Source organism: Natrix helvetica, assembly GCF_964273705.1.
Source record: "Natrix helvetica genome assembly, chromosome: 10".
NCBI classification, from domain to species: domain Eukaryota; kingdom Metazoa; phylum Chordata; class Lepidosauria; order Squamata; family Natricidae; genus Natrix; species Natrix helvetica.
This window is the reverse complement of record NC_138561.1, coordinates 16,958,789-16,975,330: the sequence shown is the minus strand read 5'-3', so window position 1 is coordinate 16,975,330 and position 16,542 is coordinate 16,958,789. Positions and strand designations below refer to the sequence as shown.

At 39.9% G+C, this 16,542-nt stretch overlaps 2 protein-coding genes across 5 annotated transcripts in view; one reads left to right on the top strand and one right to left on the bottom strand.

Moving 5' to 3' along the window:
• Window positions 1–15,121, bottom strand: part of PHKB (phosphorylase kinase regulatory subunit beta) — a 93,218-nt gene extending 78,097 nt beyond the window's left edge. For 2 of the 4 annotated variants that reach the window (XM_081963209.1, XM_081963208.1), the window contains exons 1-3: window positions 14,972–15,118; window positions 4,580–4,669; window positions 2,993–3,131 (exon numbers count right to left, since the gene is read on the bottom strand). In XM_081963209.1, the coding sequence (XP_081819335.1) occupies window positions 2,993–3,131; window positions 4,580–4,669; window positions 14,972–15,038 (296 nt within the window). In that variant the 5' untranslated portion in view covers window positions 15,039–15,118. Of the gene's footprint in view, window positions 1–2,992; window positions 3,132–4,579; window positions 4,670–10,558; window positions 10,658–14,971 lie in introns of all 4 variants that reach the window. The other 2 variants (XM_081963210.1, XM_081963211.1) reach the window with 2 other exon arrangements.
• Window positions 15,122–15,196: 75 nt separating this feature from the next.
• The window catches only part of ITFG1 (integrin alpha FG-GAP repeat containing 1), an 82,612-nt gene continuing 81,266 nt past the window's right edge, over window positions 15,197–16,542 (top strand). The window contains exon 1 of the mRNA XM_081963226.1: window positions 15,197–15,504. Within this exon, the coding sequence (XP_081819352.1) occupies window positions 15,285–15,504 (220 nt within the window). The 5' untranslated portion in view covers window positions 15,197–15,284. The remainder of the gene's footprint in view (window positions 15,505–16,542) is intronic.

The window sequence follows — 16,542 nt, the reverse complement described above, 5'->3', positions numbered from 1 at the left end:
CTTTGAAGAGTGCCTCACAATGCACAGGGCATATAAAGAACACCTTTCTTTAAAGAAATGGTATCTTTTTCTGGGCTTCCACAGCCCTTTCATAAACTGCTTCGATCTGCCTCTGTCTACATGTGTATTTGCAACCACTTTCTAAACGCAAAAAAAGAAGAGGGCAAAAAAATCGCTACACAATCTTCAAAAAAGAGCTGTGTGGGTTGCTGTTTTCTTAACTTGAATTTAAAATTCAAGAAAAGTAAACTTGCCTAAGAGTGAGCTCAGTAAGATGAAGGTATGGAAGAGATCAAGAGAAAGGCAGAAAATGGAGTGGTGCGGTAGCCATTCGATCCTAGGCAGAGGAAGATATTTCTCTCTCTGCATACACTGAAGAATATATCTGCTGATCAAGAAAGGGTATTTGGCCATTAAAATGCTCTATTCAGTTCCCCAGACTCCACCTCGCAAGGGATTATGGGGTTGTTAAAAAAAGATGATTGATGATGATGATGATGATGATGATGATGATGATGATGATGATGATGATAATGGCAGAAAATGTTAAAAGACACTGGTCCTCTGAAATGTTAGAAAATGATCAAAGTAGCCAGTTTAAAATTCCCAATAATTGCTGATAAATTCCAACATGGACCTCACATACTTGGTCTAAAAACATACTAATGCTTCAGACAGAAAAGCATTTAAAACCTCACTCGGTATTGTAAAATTGTAATAATCTGTCAGAAGTAATTAAGTACTGTAGCATGCACTGCAGATCAATCAGCTTTTTAAAAGGCACTTTGTAAAAAAAAAAAAGTCTTAACCCCACTGATTTCAGATACCACATTACATCCATGCAAGAAAATGCAAGCAAAGAATGCAAAAGAAAAGAGATCAAATCAAAAGACTTGGGGGTGGGTGGGTTTACAGCATTTCCAAATGGTAAAACCAATGATAGAAATAAATCCTCCCCAAAATGCCATCACTTTGGCAATGAGCCCCAAGCATAGGTTGGATGTAACCCATGCACTGCTCTGTTCTGCGCCTATTCTCTCGTTTCGGTTAACGTTATTTTCAAAATACAACGTTTCCTATCTGATTTGTGGAAAGTTCAGACTGAGCATCAATGCATGGTAAAGCTCAGATTTTAAGGCACGGTATGTTCATCAGTTGCCATGGTAACAGCATCCTGCAATGAATCCTGCTGTTGTTATAATTGACCATCTTTTACAGAAAAGGCAATTTTATATTTAATTATTCAGGGTGTTAAAAGTACTATAAATGATTTACTCCTTATTTATTCCTGGTGTACATTTATTTATCTTCTCTTTTTTTCTGAGTTTTATTCAGTTACTTCAATTTGTCGTTGTCTTTTGGAATCCTAGACGTGGGAATTATTGAGCCAAAACTCAGAGTCAGGATCTGTGTAATTAATAAAGCTTTTCAGATATGCCAACCTCTCCGTATCATATTTTCAAAGAGCCACGAAAACATGGTTTGAAGATCGTTCAGCCCAGATGATTGACACATCAAGGCCTTGTGGTTATTTTCTATCCAATTTCTTTAATGTCTTAATTTTATGCAATTATTTCAACATCACTCAGACTTTTTGGAAAATGGAGCAACAGGCAAGCAGAAGTAAATAACAAACAAACATCTTCCAATTACTTCTTTCATACAAAAGATAATTAAATGCATCACATTCTTTTAACTAAAAAGACTTAACTGATTTGATGGGGAAATAATCACAGACTGATCCTATTCATGTAGAAAGTAATAGGGTTGGGTGTCTAGCCAAATAAATATAATACAGAGAATTTGGCACTGGTAATTTTTATTTTTCTGTTTTAATTGTTGCAAACAGAAAACCAGCCTATTCCAGGCAAAATGTTCAGACCTTTTTCCACTGCTAACCTAGTTTTGTACAGTATTATAGTCACCACACAGGAGAGATCTCAATGGAAAGACTTCAGTTTAAAGTGGACGAATCCTTTTTGTCAACTTCAGCCTTCTATTACCTAATCCTGTGGTTTGTGCACAACTGTCAGGGCAATTTCCTATGTTGCAAAGTGATTTTAGTACTTTTGAGCCATTGTCACAGCCCCTTCTAGCAGCAAGAAGTGTCAAGAAGAAAGCTCGTATTTTTCTACACGCAATACACACAGTTACAAATTACAATTGATCTAAGAAGTAATTGTCTTTTATTGCCAAGAATAATCAGCAGGTTTTATTATTCGGCCCACTGGTAAGCAATCCTTTGGACAAAGCTCCTGGGATGATATGCAGAAGTACAAAATTAAAGTTTACAATAAAAGCAGAGGTTGGTTAAATATAATTTAACAAAGAATGAAAGTATGCCAAATTCTAAAACTAACCAATGCTAGGAAAAACCTGACTAGTAAAATATACACCAGGTTGAAAGATTTGAAATTAAGTTTTAGAACGTAAGTTTGAAAACTAGAAAATGATATAGAAAATAATAAAGACACAATCTAGAAAACTAGAAATAAATAATCTAGAAAACTAGAAAGCTCCATTTACTTTAAGAGCAAAATAATTAGGAAACAAATGGAGTTGATTGTTGTAATTTGCTTAGAGGACACTATCTATAGATAGTCCTCGACTGACAACAGTTCATTTAGTGACCATTTGAAGTTGCAACGCCACTGAAAACAGTGCAGTACTTAGAACGCAGTATTGCAAGCTAATTCACTGTTCACTGCCAGCAGTTCGATCCTGAAGGTTGACTCAGCCTTCCATCCTTCTAAAGTCGGTAAAATGAGGACCCAGACCCTACCCCTACCCCCACCCCTATCCCACTCTATCCCATTCCGTTCCCTTCTAAAAATAATCATTACCCCAATCTCTTCACACAAAAAGAAAGTCTCAGAGAAACACATTTTCAAGAATTGACTCCGTTTTAACTCTTTGCCTGCTCCCTAAATGTTTGGGCTTGGGATTTAAGTGGCATGTACAATTAGCGAGACGTCAGAAACCCTCCATTTACCTGTAGGCTAGGGCCAGGGCCCATGCGCACGCAGCACAATAAAGACTATCGTGGATTTTTGCTCTCTGGTTTTCACTGCACGTTTTTGTGGGGAAAAGACCGGTGGTTGGACTTTGGAAAACTAGCACCGTGGCCTTGACTGCCAAGAGAAACAAAGAAATGTACAAATTATTATCTAAACTGTTTTCAAACTTAAGCATCTTTTTTATTTCCATGAGGTAAAAACTCCCCTATGAATAAGGTGAGAAATATACTCCCAAAAGCACTTTGTTGTTAATTTCCCATGAGGGCTACTTCTCCCCCTACAGTTTCCTTTAAAAAAATCTATATTCTTGGCAATGTTACTTGATTTTGGTTCCCTAAGCTTTGTCTATTAAAAAGTAGAGTAATTGTTATAGCTTCCTTCAGTAGAAATTCCTTGAGGCACCCTGTAAAACACACGACCAAGAATTGCAGCACCTGAGGAAAATCAAAGTAACATTTTCTCTGAAACTTGGGAATAAAAATGTCTGGAAAATGTCCCAATTGACTGGGATGTTACAGAGGATTTATAACAGCCTGTTCTACTGAGGTCCAAAATCCTTAAGAGATATTTTGTGGATAACATGTAGACACTCACATTTTGACACCAACTCTTAAAAAACTTAAATGCAAAAGTGAAATGAAAGGAACAGAAGTTGGAAACATGAGAATCTGGTAAAATCAATTTGACAAATTTACCCCATCACCCTGCAGAGTGATGAGGACATTCGCACTTCTTCCCAAATAAAAACAGAATATTTTAGCATGCATGTGTTTAAAGCTATCCAAGGAAACTAGACATGTGACAGTTTGATGGCATTTATTATTTGATGCTTTTGATCTTCCAGCCACATATTTCCATCAAACATAAAAAAATTCTTTAGTAATTTGTAAATGCTTTCAATCATTGAACAGTAACCATTCAAATGTTACTGAAAGGAATACACTATTTATTGCCCAATTGTGATTTTTGATTACACCAATTATTTTAGAGAAGTTTGCAAAACTCTGTCCTTTTGAAAATTATTTATTTATTTATTTAGGCTTTATATAAATTGAGAAGATTTGTATTGAATGGTACGAAGGAAGTCATCAATTGTTCTTGAGAAATTAACATTAAGGGTAAACATTCCACCTTTCAGCCAATATTCCTTTTGAAAGTCATTTATAACTCCTACATGAGGAAGTAGTTGGGGGAAAGACAGTATTCTTTATAAAAACAAATCACAGACCAGGTTCAGAAGAAGAAAGTGCATTTATTAAAATACAGCATTTCCCAAATAATTATATTCACTCCACCATTATGGCAAGCAAGATGACGCACAGTTAGTTTCTTGCTTATTTTCTGGATAACCGGGAAAAAATAACTTTACGGCCACAATCATTACTAATATTAAACATCATGTGAAAATAATCCTTGTTTACTGGTGGGGAAATATCAATAGCAATGCATAATGAACATGTTAATTTTTTATGATCCCAATAACATTTCTGACAAGAATATAACATTATTTATCTTTGCTCTCTCAACTTTCTCGAGACGGAAAATAATTTTGTGTGACTTACCTATACAATAGTAATGATCCAACTTATCCCATAGACTCTCTGCATCTGGATTCAGCAAATTAATGCTTTTCATGGGCTCGTATACAGAGCCTAAAGGAAGAAATTAAGAGGCCTTGATTACAATCGCAAGAAACAAAAACAGAATTGCAGGCCTTCTGAACATATTCTCAAGTATTGCTTTCGTTTACTTCTACTGAGTTATTTGCGTTCAGCTGTTACGCCTCACGTTTCCAAAAGGTAACCAGGAGAATCCACGGAAATAAAAACACAGCCTTCAGTTAAAATGTTTATTGTGTGGAGAAAAAAGAGAAAAAAAACCTTTTTAGAATTCTTCTTTGCAGGAATATATCCGGTCAGTATTTCCTGCATATTGAGAAATTCAGTATGAAGTGTGAATAACAACTTATGCAATCCAATCAAAACATTGAACCAACTCTGCACCAGCATACGGTATGCAGTCAAGATGAATAAAGAATAGTCAAGATGGAAAAGATTATTATTGCAGTGTCAAATATCTATAAAATACTCTGAAAGAATTGGCAAATAATACATCTGTGGTGACCAGTCTTGCAAAATAAATTTAGGGCGACTGTCGTGTATTCCGGGAGTTACTCTTTAATGCTCTTGTTACCTAGACTGGGTCGTGAAACGTCTCACCAAGCTCAGAGAGCACCAAGCACTCCAAATTTCGACCCTGTGCTACAAAATATTCTCTTTTATCAGGACATTGTCCTGTGTGAAATCATGATGGTCGTGGTAACATCATTTTTCTCTTAGTGACTACTTGCTGACACAATTGTGCTCACTTATACTACGGCCATTACAGATAGTAGCTATCTGTACTAGATACAGCCATAGACAGTGTTTGCCTATAGATATTTCCGTAACCATGTTTCTAAAATGTTAGTGGCGGACAACAGTGCTGAAGCATGAAAACTAGGCATAACTGAATGGAATATAGTATATAATGACAGGTTAGTGCTGCAAAACATATACTTACAAGGATATCTGCCATCTGCAGCCCACGTAGAAATAAAACAACTGTTATTACAATTGCCTCTGTTTCTCTTATCGTTTTAGGAAGAAAATGCCACTTTCGGTATATTCGTTTAACACATTCAGCTGTTCTAATCCACTTGATAGAAGCAGACATGCACCAACCCCATTTTCAGCATCTTCAAGAAACCGAAGCGTTATCTCACTTTCATCAGCCTCCTTTACCCAAGGTCACCATTGGAAAGGATTTCTTGCTTAGACTTAAGATTTAGCTTGAGCAACAACTACTTATCCTTATTTATCCTTTTTTTTCAGATTTGTCATCCATCCTTTATGTAGCATGGCTACCAGTTGCTTTGCTGAGTGGGAGAACTTGGTGCGGCCAACTCTTTGCAGCCAACTCGCAGTGGGACAACTCACAATGGCCAACTCACTGCGGGGCAAGTCGCTGGAGGACAATTCAATGATTCAATTTAAGTATTTAAAATAATTTTTAAAATAATTGTAATTCTTGTCATTTACTTTTTTATTTTGTCCCTCCTTTGGCGTCCTTTAATGATTCCATTCCACCATTTTTTTTGATATTAGTGTAACTCTTGTCCCGCAATGAGTTGTCCCATGACAAATTGGCCATGGTGAGTTGGCCATGGTGAGTTGGCCATGGTGAGTTGGCCATGGTGAGTTGGCCATGATGAGTTGGCCATGGTGAGTTGGACATGGTGAGTTGCCATGGTGAGTTGGCCATGTTGAGTTGGCATGGTGAGTTGGCCATGGTGAGTTGGCCATGGTGAGTTGGCCATGTTGAGTTGGCATGGTGAGTTGGCCATGGTGAGTTGGCCATGGTGAGTTGGCCATGGTGAGTTGGCCATGGTGAGTTGCCATGGTGAGTTGGCCATGGTGAGTTGCCATGGTGAGTTGGCCATGGTGAGTTGGCCATGGTGAATTGGCATGGTGAGTTGGCCATGGTGAGTTGGCCATGGTGAATTGGCATGGTGAGTTGGCCATGGTGAGTTGGCCATGGTGAGTTGGCCATGTTGAGTTGGCATGGTGAGTTGGCCATGGTGAGTTGCCATGGTGAGTTGGCCATGGTGAGTTGGCCATGGTGAATTGGCATGGTGAGTTGACCATGGTGAATTGGCCATGGTGTGTTGTCCGTGATGAGTTGGACATGTGAGTTTGCTATGGTGGGTTGACCATACCAAGTTGTCCTAGACCTTCAAGGACTATCTTTCATTCCTAAATGCTAAATATCCTTTAATTAAACCTGATCATTCCACTTTCTTAAATGGAAGGACATTTCCGTAATTTACCTTTCCATAGTTCTTGACGGCGCAATGTCTTCTGTATTTATGACATACAGTTGTGAATTATTGCTGTTTTATTGTCTCTAGTAATGTTTTGAGGGTTAGCTAGCCAATGATGCCATTAAAATCAATTATCATTTAACCCATCTGGAGTTCAGAATCATATATAAAGGTTGAGGTTAATCAGGTAGTTTCAATATAAAGAACCCAGCTTTCTAATACTGCACTTCTGATATGAAAATAAACATACTGTGTGAATTAAAAACATACACATACAATAATAGCAAACTGTTCCTTCACATAAGGATACGTATCGATTTTTGGTGACAGATTTTAATCAAAAACATTTTAAATGGACAACATATGTCATTAAATATGTCAAGAAAACACTCTGCTTAATAAATCCTGGATTGAATTTATATTTATTTATTAAGATTTACTGTTCCCCCAGGAAACCCAACCATTCTACAGCAACCAATGTATGCCGTCAAGATAGGAATATGACTGTATTACAAATGAAGCACATAGAGATAACACACAAATTTCTGTCACTGCTTATCTTCAGGAGCTGCAAGGGAATATATCATGGGAAAAAAATGTTTTGCTCCCCATCTCTTCCCCAATACTCAGTTTAAAGGGGAAGGAACCCAAAGCACTTTAAAAACTCCTATCAACACATTTGTAAATCAGCATGTGTAAAATGTACAGGAAACTGTTATTTTGGATAGGCTGCTGCGATATGTTCCCATTCAAATTACAGCCCCTGGGAAAGGGGGAAGAGAGTTAGTGTGCAGGCATGTTGTGATAGCGGAGGAAGCAAATGTATAACAACTCCTACAACTAGGAGACATGACACTTGGTGACCTTATGACCTGCCATACCAGCAGAGACGTCCCAGCGGCTTCGTGAGGTCATAGAGCAGACCTTCACTCTAACTAGAGACATGACCTCAAATCAACCACCCACGAACTGCCAAAGGTTCACTTCATTCATGGATCAAAAGAGAGAGAGAGAAAAAAAAATACCAAAGAAAAATGTGCAGAGAAGGAAAAGCTATAATTTTTATTCGAGGAATTATTTTAAGCAGGTCTCAAGGGACACAAACAGAAAGCCAGAAACTACACAACTCAAAAAAAAAGGCATTCAGAAAAGGACAAGCAATAAAAACCCAATAATTTAGAAATCCAACTCCTGCATGTAATTGTTTTACCAGAAAGGAGGTAGTGATTGCTGCAAAAATTGGGGGGAAAGCAAAACCTCCACAAATCGTGATTGGATTTTCATGTTGAGTTTAAGAAGGACTAGGGGTGACATGAGAGCAGTCTCCCAATATTTGAGGTGCTGCCACATAGAAGAGGGGTGTTGTGACCCACCAGCGGCCAGCAGAACTGGCAGCAGATTCGGACAGTGAGGAGGTTGGGGAGGAACATGGGCCAGTCCTGGAGTCTGGGGAAAGCTCTGATGAGGGCTCTGTGTCGGAGGCAGAGAGGGGGCCAGGGCCATCTGACAGTTACCAACTGCCATCAGAGTCAGACATCAGTGAGGGAGAGGAACAGCTGGAGCCTGTTCCCAGTGTGCGCATGCACAGAGTTGCCAGATGAAAGGAACAGCTAAAGAACAGGGGTCGACTTGGGAGTGAGGTCAGGTGGATGATGAATAGCCCTTCCCAGAGGAAATAAAAAAGGAGCAAAAGGGGAGTGGAGTTTGCAGGAGATAACTAGTTTGCTTAATTGGTTCATGACTCTCTGAGACTCCTTGCCAGGTTTTGCAGATATCGGCCAGGCAGCTCCCCAAGCCAGATAAGGTCTGTGACTGTAAATCCTCCCTCGAAAGACTTTGCTGGATGTGAATGAGCAGAATTCACAGTAAATTAATAAAAGGGTTTTTTGTCAGGATGAGGAGTTTCCTTCATGCTCTTGGGAAGCCTAGGTCAGAACAAGGGGGTCAACCTATTCTCCAAAGCACCCGAAGGCATGACAAAAACAATGGATGGAAGCTAATCAAGGAGACCCAAGAACTAAGGAGAAATTTCCTGGCAGTGAGAACAATTAATCAGTGGAACAACTTGCCTCCAGAAATTGTGAATGTTCCAACACTGGAGGTTTTTAAGAAGAGATTGGACACTCATTTGTCTGAAATGCTATAGGGTTTCCTGCCTGAGCAAGGGGTTGGACTAGAAGACCTGCAAGGTCCCTTCCAACTTTGGATTGAAAGTGAAGTGAATAAATGCATTACCAACACCAACAAACACACCCCACTCCGTCCTCCCCAGGTAGGTCTGTTTATTAGCCTCTCACTTCTAGGATGCAAAAAAAAAAGTGGGGTGAGGATCACACACATTTCTTGTGAATACATGCCACATATTGCAGAAACATTTCTTGAACAGTTCTTGGAAATTCAAAACTCTGACATTTCATCATTAAGCATCATTCTCTCTGATGCAGGGAAAGCAAACTGAAGGATAATGATCATATTCATAAGCTGAGTAAGGTGAGCTGATAAAACAAATTAAGGTGTCATCCAAAAGAATGAGATTGAAACCTGTGATTGCTCATTTTTCATATTCCTCTTACAATATAATGTAAAAATCCTTTTATTATGTTCTGATGGGATGCACTATCTTCCCGGCATCATTATAGCTCCACCATGAACTTGTGAAAGAGTTTATATTGTGTGCACAACTAAATAATGAACGTCTGTGTTTACTGGCTAGCTAAAGATTTGTGGGGGGCTGAACAATAGTTATAAGAGTTATATTTATAACAAGAGTTATAAACTGCAGCTGCGAAGAAGAAGAAAAACCCACCCCATTTTATCAAAGTTATTTTGCAGCTAGTAGAGTAAACCAACAATTCCAACTAATGAGTCATTTCCTCACAAGGGTTACTATAATTCCAAGGACTGTCTAAAAATCTAAAGTTTCATAGCTAACTTTGCACTGGACAGGTAAAAAAAACACATATAAACTCCACGGTTGTTTTCATCTCCCACTACTGTTCGTCCCCAAATCTTCTTACTGGCCATTGGGACCAAATTGTAATTACCGTATTTTTCAGAGAATAAGACGCACCAGAGTATAAGACGCACCAAGATTTTGAAGAGGTAAATTAAAAAGGCGTTTTTGCACTCTGCAGACCTCCCAAACCCTCTGCATGCCTCATTTTTTTTGTGAAAAACAGGACATGCAGAGAGTTTGAGAGGCCTACAAAGTGCTCCTGGGGGCTGGGGGGGGGGGCAAAACCAAGCAAAAAACGGGCTGGTTTTTTGCTTGTTTCTGCCCTCCACAGTCCCCAGGAGCACTTTGCAGGCCTCCCAAAGCCTCTGCGCGTCCATTTTTGTGAAGGGAGTGGGGTTTCAGAAGGCCAAAAATGCTGCATTCAGTGTATGAGATGCACCCATATTTTCACCCTCTTTGGGGGGGGGGGGGCAAAGGTGCGTCTTATACTCCAAAAAATACAGTAGTTGGCATGGCACCAACATGGTTATGACCAGATTCCAACTATTATACAGTGATGCTTCAAAACTATCAATCGGTGCAGACGTAATAGTCCTTTTTAAGCTGACACTTCATATCAATAAGCAGCCATCCTTTCATCAACAGAGCGCTTGCTTGTGTTAATGTGTCCACATCAGCCCAAAACACAAAATAAGAGACCTGTTAAAGAGTCAATATACTTACCCGACCACAGGAATGCACGTGACGTGGTGGCTCTGTCAGTATTTGAAGTGGCCATTTCAAGCTGTTGCAGCTAATCACAAACGTTGCCAGGCTAAACTACTGCAATTTTCGAAAACGTTTAGTGAGGGTTAGAAGCAATCAGGTTTAAATTAAGCAAAAAGCAGTGTTAGCGAAGTTATTCACATCATGCCATAGACAATAGGGAGGATAATTAGATTAATTGTACCCTAGGCTTTTCTTATGTACTGCAAAAGTTTTTTTCCCATACCGTTGTTTTGGTTTTTTTTTAAATTACTGGCTGAATCACCACTACTTACAATGACATAACATCCAATTGCTGTGCTACAGCAATAATATTATTCAACTCATTTTTTTTAAAAAAAAATATGTCAGACAATATTGAGTGTTGACAATAACGAAAGGAGGATTTCTCCATTCCAATCCAATAAATGTCATGTGCAAATCAAAACCGTTTGCTCTTGGGTTAATGGAACATGTAAATTATTTGTTAACCCAAAGAGTATACTTGGGCTGTTCTACATTCCTCAAGGTAATATTACTTTGTGTGACTCTTAAGCTTCCCATTAAAGAGTCCATAAATAAAATTTCAGGTTTGCTCAGTGGGTATTTCTATTTGCTCAAACTCCATCCCTTGATTGAACTACCCAGCCCTGCTTAGACCTATAATTATTGATGTAGCCTTCGAAAGCTCTGCCATCATTTCTACAAGAGGCATCACTTACTTCTGACCCACCCCTGAGTTAATTAATGGTATCAATTATGCTTCATCTGGTTTTATGTTATAAATATATGCATTAAGAATTCTTCAATAGTGGGGGGGGGGCAGCTCTGCAAATATATGAAAAAAGCCTTGTGGTTATTTATTTGATTCCTATCCCACTTCATTCAGCTTTTGTGACTCTTCTTTGTAACTATCCCCACAATGCTGAGAGCTGGGAGAGGGGGACTGGCCCTAAGCCCCTCAAACAGCTCGTTGTGTTAAGGCAGGATTAGAATCTGGGTCTTCCTTCCTACACTTAGGTAGTCTTTGACTTACAACCATTGGTTTAGTTCAAAGTTACAACAGCACTGAAAAAAGTGACTTATACTGTTTTCCACACCTATGAATGTGAATTCCTGTGGTCACATGATCAAAATTCAGATGCTATGAATGTGAATTCCTGTGGTCACATGATCAAAATTCAGATGCTTGGCAGCTGGCACGTACTTATGACAGTTGTAGCTTCCCAGGGTCATGTGATCACCTTTTGTAACCTTCTTACCAGCCAATTCAATGGGGAGGCCCGATTAGTAAAGTATAGCCTTCATTGTCATTGTACATCATGTATACAACGAAATTGATTAGATTCACTTAACAACCATGTGACTAACTTAACAAGTGCAGGGATTCACTTAACAACTGTGGCAAGAAAGCTTGTAAAATGCGGCAAGACTCACTTAACAACTGTCTTGCTTAGCAACAGAAATTTGGGCTAAATTATGGTCGTAAATTGAGGACTACCCATAGTCTCTTACACTATAGTTATATAGGAGGATTTGAAAGTTCTATTATAGTGAAATTTGTAAGGTGTTATTCTTCATGTTAAATTATGCATGCATTCAAATTACCCAATCTTTATCAGGCTGCTGTTTAAAGTAATGATTAACATTTGACATTAGTTACCTATTATTGCTGCTAATTGTGGTATGCCTAAACTAACACATATAGTATTTGCAATAGCAGTAGATGTTCCATTGTATTTGTTTCTGCACAACTCAAAAGTTTATATAGTTTTATCTTAGCAAAACAAGAACATTTATTAAAATCTACCCTCTGTTTATCAGTGTTACACCTGAGAAGTGGTAACTGGAATCTCCAATGAGGAGCATACCAAAGTTAAAAGTGTATGTCATATGAAATGTATTTATTTGCAGGTATATTTTCTTATTCAAGGCAGTCGGTAGAAACTCAGAATTTGAAAAAAAATAATCCATGGCTGAAATGCAAAAATAGAAAAGAAAGCGGTAGTTTTGGCTTCATTGTAATCTTTAACTTTGCTTTAATGTTCATTCTTACTATTTACAGAAATCCATATATAGCTTATTTCAAACCTGGCAACTCTAAGTGGACTTCAACTCCCAGGATTCTCCAGCCAGCAGGGAAATATAACTATTGTTCAATACTATGCTTTTCTTGCAATTAAGGGTACTACTTTATGTTACATAAGGGTGTGCATAGAAAGCTACTTTAATTTATGATATGTTAACAGGCCTTTATTTTGTGTATGCTTTGAAAATCCAGTCCAAACAAGGGTTTATTGACTCAAGTTGACTGGAGGAAACATAAGAGATACGTAGTAATCATCATGAACAGTAAAGAAAAATGTCTTTTCCCTTTAAGTAAACTAAAAATTTGAAACATAATTTCATTGTTTTCCTATGTGGAAAGATACTTCCACAGAAGTAAAGTAAAATGTAGCTGAAAATAGGAAGGAGATTACTATAGGTTACTGGGGCCAATGCATGCTGTAGATAGACTTTCTCTAGAAGAGTTTTATTAGTGATTTTTATACTGAAAGGACAGCAAGAAATGTAAACAAGCAACAGCAGAATTTGCATTTTGGGGACAGCCAGAGCTCTGCAGCCACCTTTTCAAGTCACTTGTGAAGCTGCCAAACGCCTCAAGCAAAAGACAAAAATAGCTACAAGTCGAGGAAGGGAAGACTTATTGACTGACGGGGCCAAGGAAGGTAAAATTGTAAAGAAGAGAGCACATTTGTGAAGAGAAAGAGAACAATCAATGAGAGAGAGAGAGAAATATTGGGGGATCGAATGACAGAATCAGAGAAAACTCTTGAAAAATAAGATTAAGAAAACGATTCAAGAAACTTGGAACATAAAGAGTACGAAAAATAGAAGACAAAAAGAGGGGAAAGGGAAGAGTGGTGTCATTTTTCCCATTTGGGTTGTGCTTGGGTCAAATTTAAAAATCTCCATCTGTCTCCGATAGCAAAGTATCAGAAATACCAGACAATTCCATCAAGAGAGAAAGATGGAAACTCGATGAGTTATGATCAGAAAAATTCAGCACTTGCTAAAGATAGAGGTTTGACTTCTGTCTTGGCTACAATATAATTTATACAGTATAAAAGGACCTTCCAAAATATTCTGTAAAACTAGGGTTTAATCCCAATCTTGGTGACCAAGCAAAAATAGTACGTTCAAAATAATGAATTCCATCATGCCTAGGACCCCACTGAAATGCCCCAGGACAGCATTTTAATCCAGGTTAGGGAAGTTATGCTTTCAAACCAATCATTGCTTATAATTAACATACCTTTCTTAAGCAGAAAGCTCAGGTTTCCTCACTATGGCTTCTAGCCATGTAGGCCAAAGAGAAGGAAACTTCAGAAACACCTAGCATTTTTCAAATAGCTTGTTCTTATGTTTACAATACCTGCATGATACTTATCTATAGAGAATTTTGGATGTTTGTAAGGGAAAGATTGCAGATGTCAGATAGATAGATAGATGATAGATAGATAGATAGATAGATAGATAGATAGATAGATGATAGATAGATAGATAGATAGATAGATAGATAGATAGATAGATAGATAGAGCGCTTTTCCCATTAACTAATGACTGCACCAAAAGGTCAGCAAAGCCCCCTCCCAAAACTAATTCCTATTTTTCATTCCTATTACTATATCTGCCCAACTATTTTAAAAAAAATGTCAGCCTGTTAGGAAATGTACCTTGAGTTCCACAGGGCAAAGTCTTAATTTTCCCCTCTTTTCAGAGGTGGGGAGGGAGAGAGGAAACAAAGGGATCTGGCCCAAAGTGAGCCCCTTCCAGCCCCAAAAAGGGGGATGCAAGGCTTGGAAGGTAAAGGTAAAGGTTCCCCTCGCACATATGTGCCAGTTGTTCCTGACTCTAGGGGACGGTGCTCATCTCCGTTTCAAAGCTGAAGAGCCAGCACTGTCTGAAGACGTCTCCATGGTCATGTGGCCAGGCAAAAGTTTCTGGGTAAGAGTTTTAATTTTAATTTTTTAAAAACATTTTATAAAGGTCATTAAAAAAAAGCCCAAAACTTTCAACTGCAGCCTTTCCAACTGCAAGTCCTCCCTGTGGTGGGAAGCGATGGATGGGAAAAGAGAGCAGGAAAGAGGAGAAGAAACGGGGCAGTCGCTTAGACTACAACTCCCAGAGTTCCCTGTCAGGCGTTCAGCTCTTCAGGCTGGAGAAAGAGCGAGGGGAGAGAGGAGCAAAGGGAGAAGCCGGGCTCGCGGGGCATCCTGGGAGTTGGAGTTGCAAACGCTCCGCTGTACAAGCGACCATGGGAAGGCGAGCGAGACAAGGGGAGAAGACAACGCAGAGAGGGGAGCGGGGGGTGGGGAAGAGAAGTCAGACCTGAACGCTTGGAGCGGGCCCTCAGCTCCAGCATTTTCCAGCTCACATCGGCCAGAGAAGACGCCATGGCGGCGGGAGGAGGAGGACGAGCGGGCCGCTCAAAACTCCGCCCGAAGCGACTGGGCTGAAAAGCAAGGCGCTTGTCTCCGCCCACTTGTCAATACCCCAACGACGGTTGCTAGGCTCCGCCGTAAATGCGCCCGCCCAACCACACCAACACCTCTCCGCGAAGGCGCAGTGTATCGGTGCCGTAAAGCGAACCCGGAAGTCGCGCGTCCCTGCCAAAGGAACCGGCAGGAATTTACCGCCCGCTATGGGGGCGCCTTGCCGCCCCGTCCTGGCTCGGCGTGGCCGGTCCTCGCTGCTATGGCCGCCGCTGCTGCTGCTAGCGACGGTCGGGGCGCTGCTGAAGCCCGGCCGGGCCTTGCAGAATGTCACCTCGCAGCTCTTCGGGGCTGAGGCTTTCGGGACCCTGGCCGCCTTCGGGGACTTCAACTCCGACAAACAGACCGACCTCTTCGTGCTAAGGGGAGGTGAGAGGACGAGGACGGCAGAGGAGGCTGCCGGGGGCCTCGCTCTAGTCAGTTTCAAGTTTCAACCTATGGGGGGATGGTGGGGAGTCTTTGGGGTGGACTGATCCCCCCTTTTATTTATTCAGGGCTTTGAAAAGCTTGGAAATGGCTAAAAATGGGCGTTTGGGCATCTCTAAAGCTGGTGCTTCGTGGGTGTGAAGTTCGTGGTACTTTGTGGGTCCCTGCCACACCCATTCCTTGAAGGATCGGGAAGATCAACTTTAAGAAAAAAACTTGGGGAAGAAGGGAAGAGAAAGGAAGGAAGGAAGTAGAGAAGGGAGGGAGGGTGAAAAGAAAAGAAAAAAATAGGGTGGTGATAATACAAAATAGGTGTACGGGATGATAAGCAAAGCAGAATGTGTATTTTAACCTTTTATATGGAAAAACAAATATGCAAAAGTGAAAAAGGTAAATAAGAACAATAACTATGTGAATGTATACCTGTAGCTATATATGGCAGTAAAAATGCAAGTATATATGGCAGTAAAAATGCAAGTAGAAAAATAGGGACCACCTTTGGTGGGAAGGTAACAATGTTCCGTGAGCCTTTGGCATTTAGTCATGCCTGCCATATGATCATGGAGACATCTTCGGACAGAGCTGGCTCTTTGAAACAGAGATGAGCATCGCCCCCTAGAGTAGGGAATGACTAGCACATATGTGCAAGGGGAACCTTTACCTTTATGCCAAATATATGTGGCAATTCACTATATTTGATCACTGGCATACCCCAAGGCTCACTCCTACTGTATTCCTCATAGACTCTATGGGGAGTTTTATTCCTATAGTTGGTACAATAGGAGTGAGCATTGGGAAGTGCCAGGGATCAAAAATATGTGTGACTTGCCCATTTCCCTCTCTTTTCAGTGGTCATTTTCTTTTTTATGAATGAAAGTGCTGAATTTTACCCCTTTCGGCCTCCCTTTCTGTCTGGGAGGAATATCAAAATAAAGGTTACATTTTGCTTGGCTGCTCTTGTGTTACACTTGTTTCACCGAT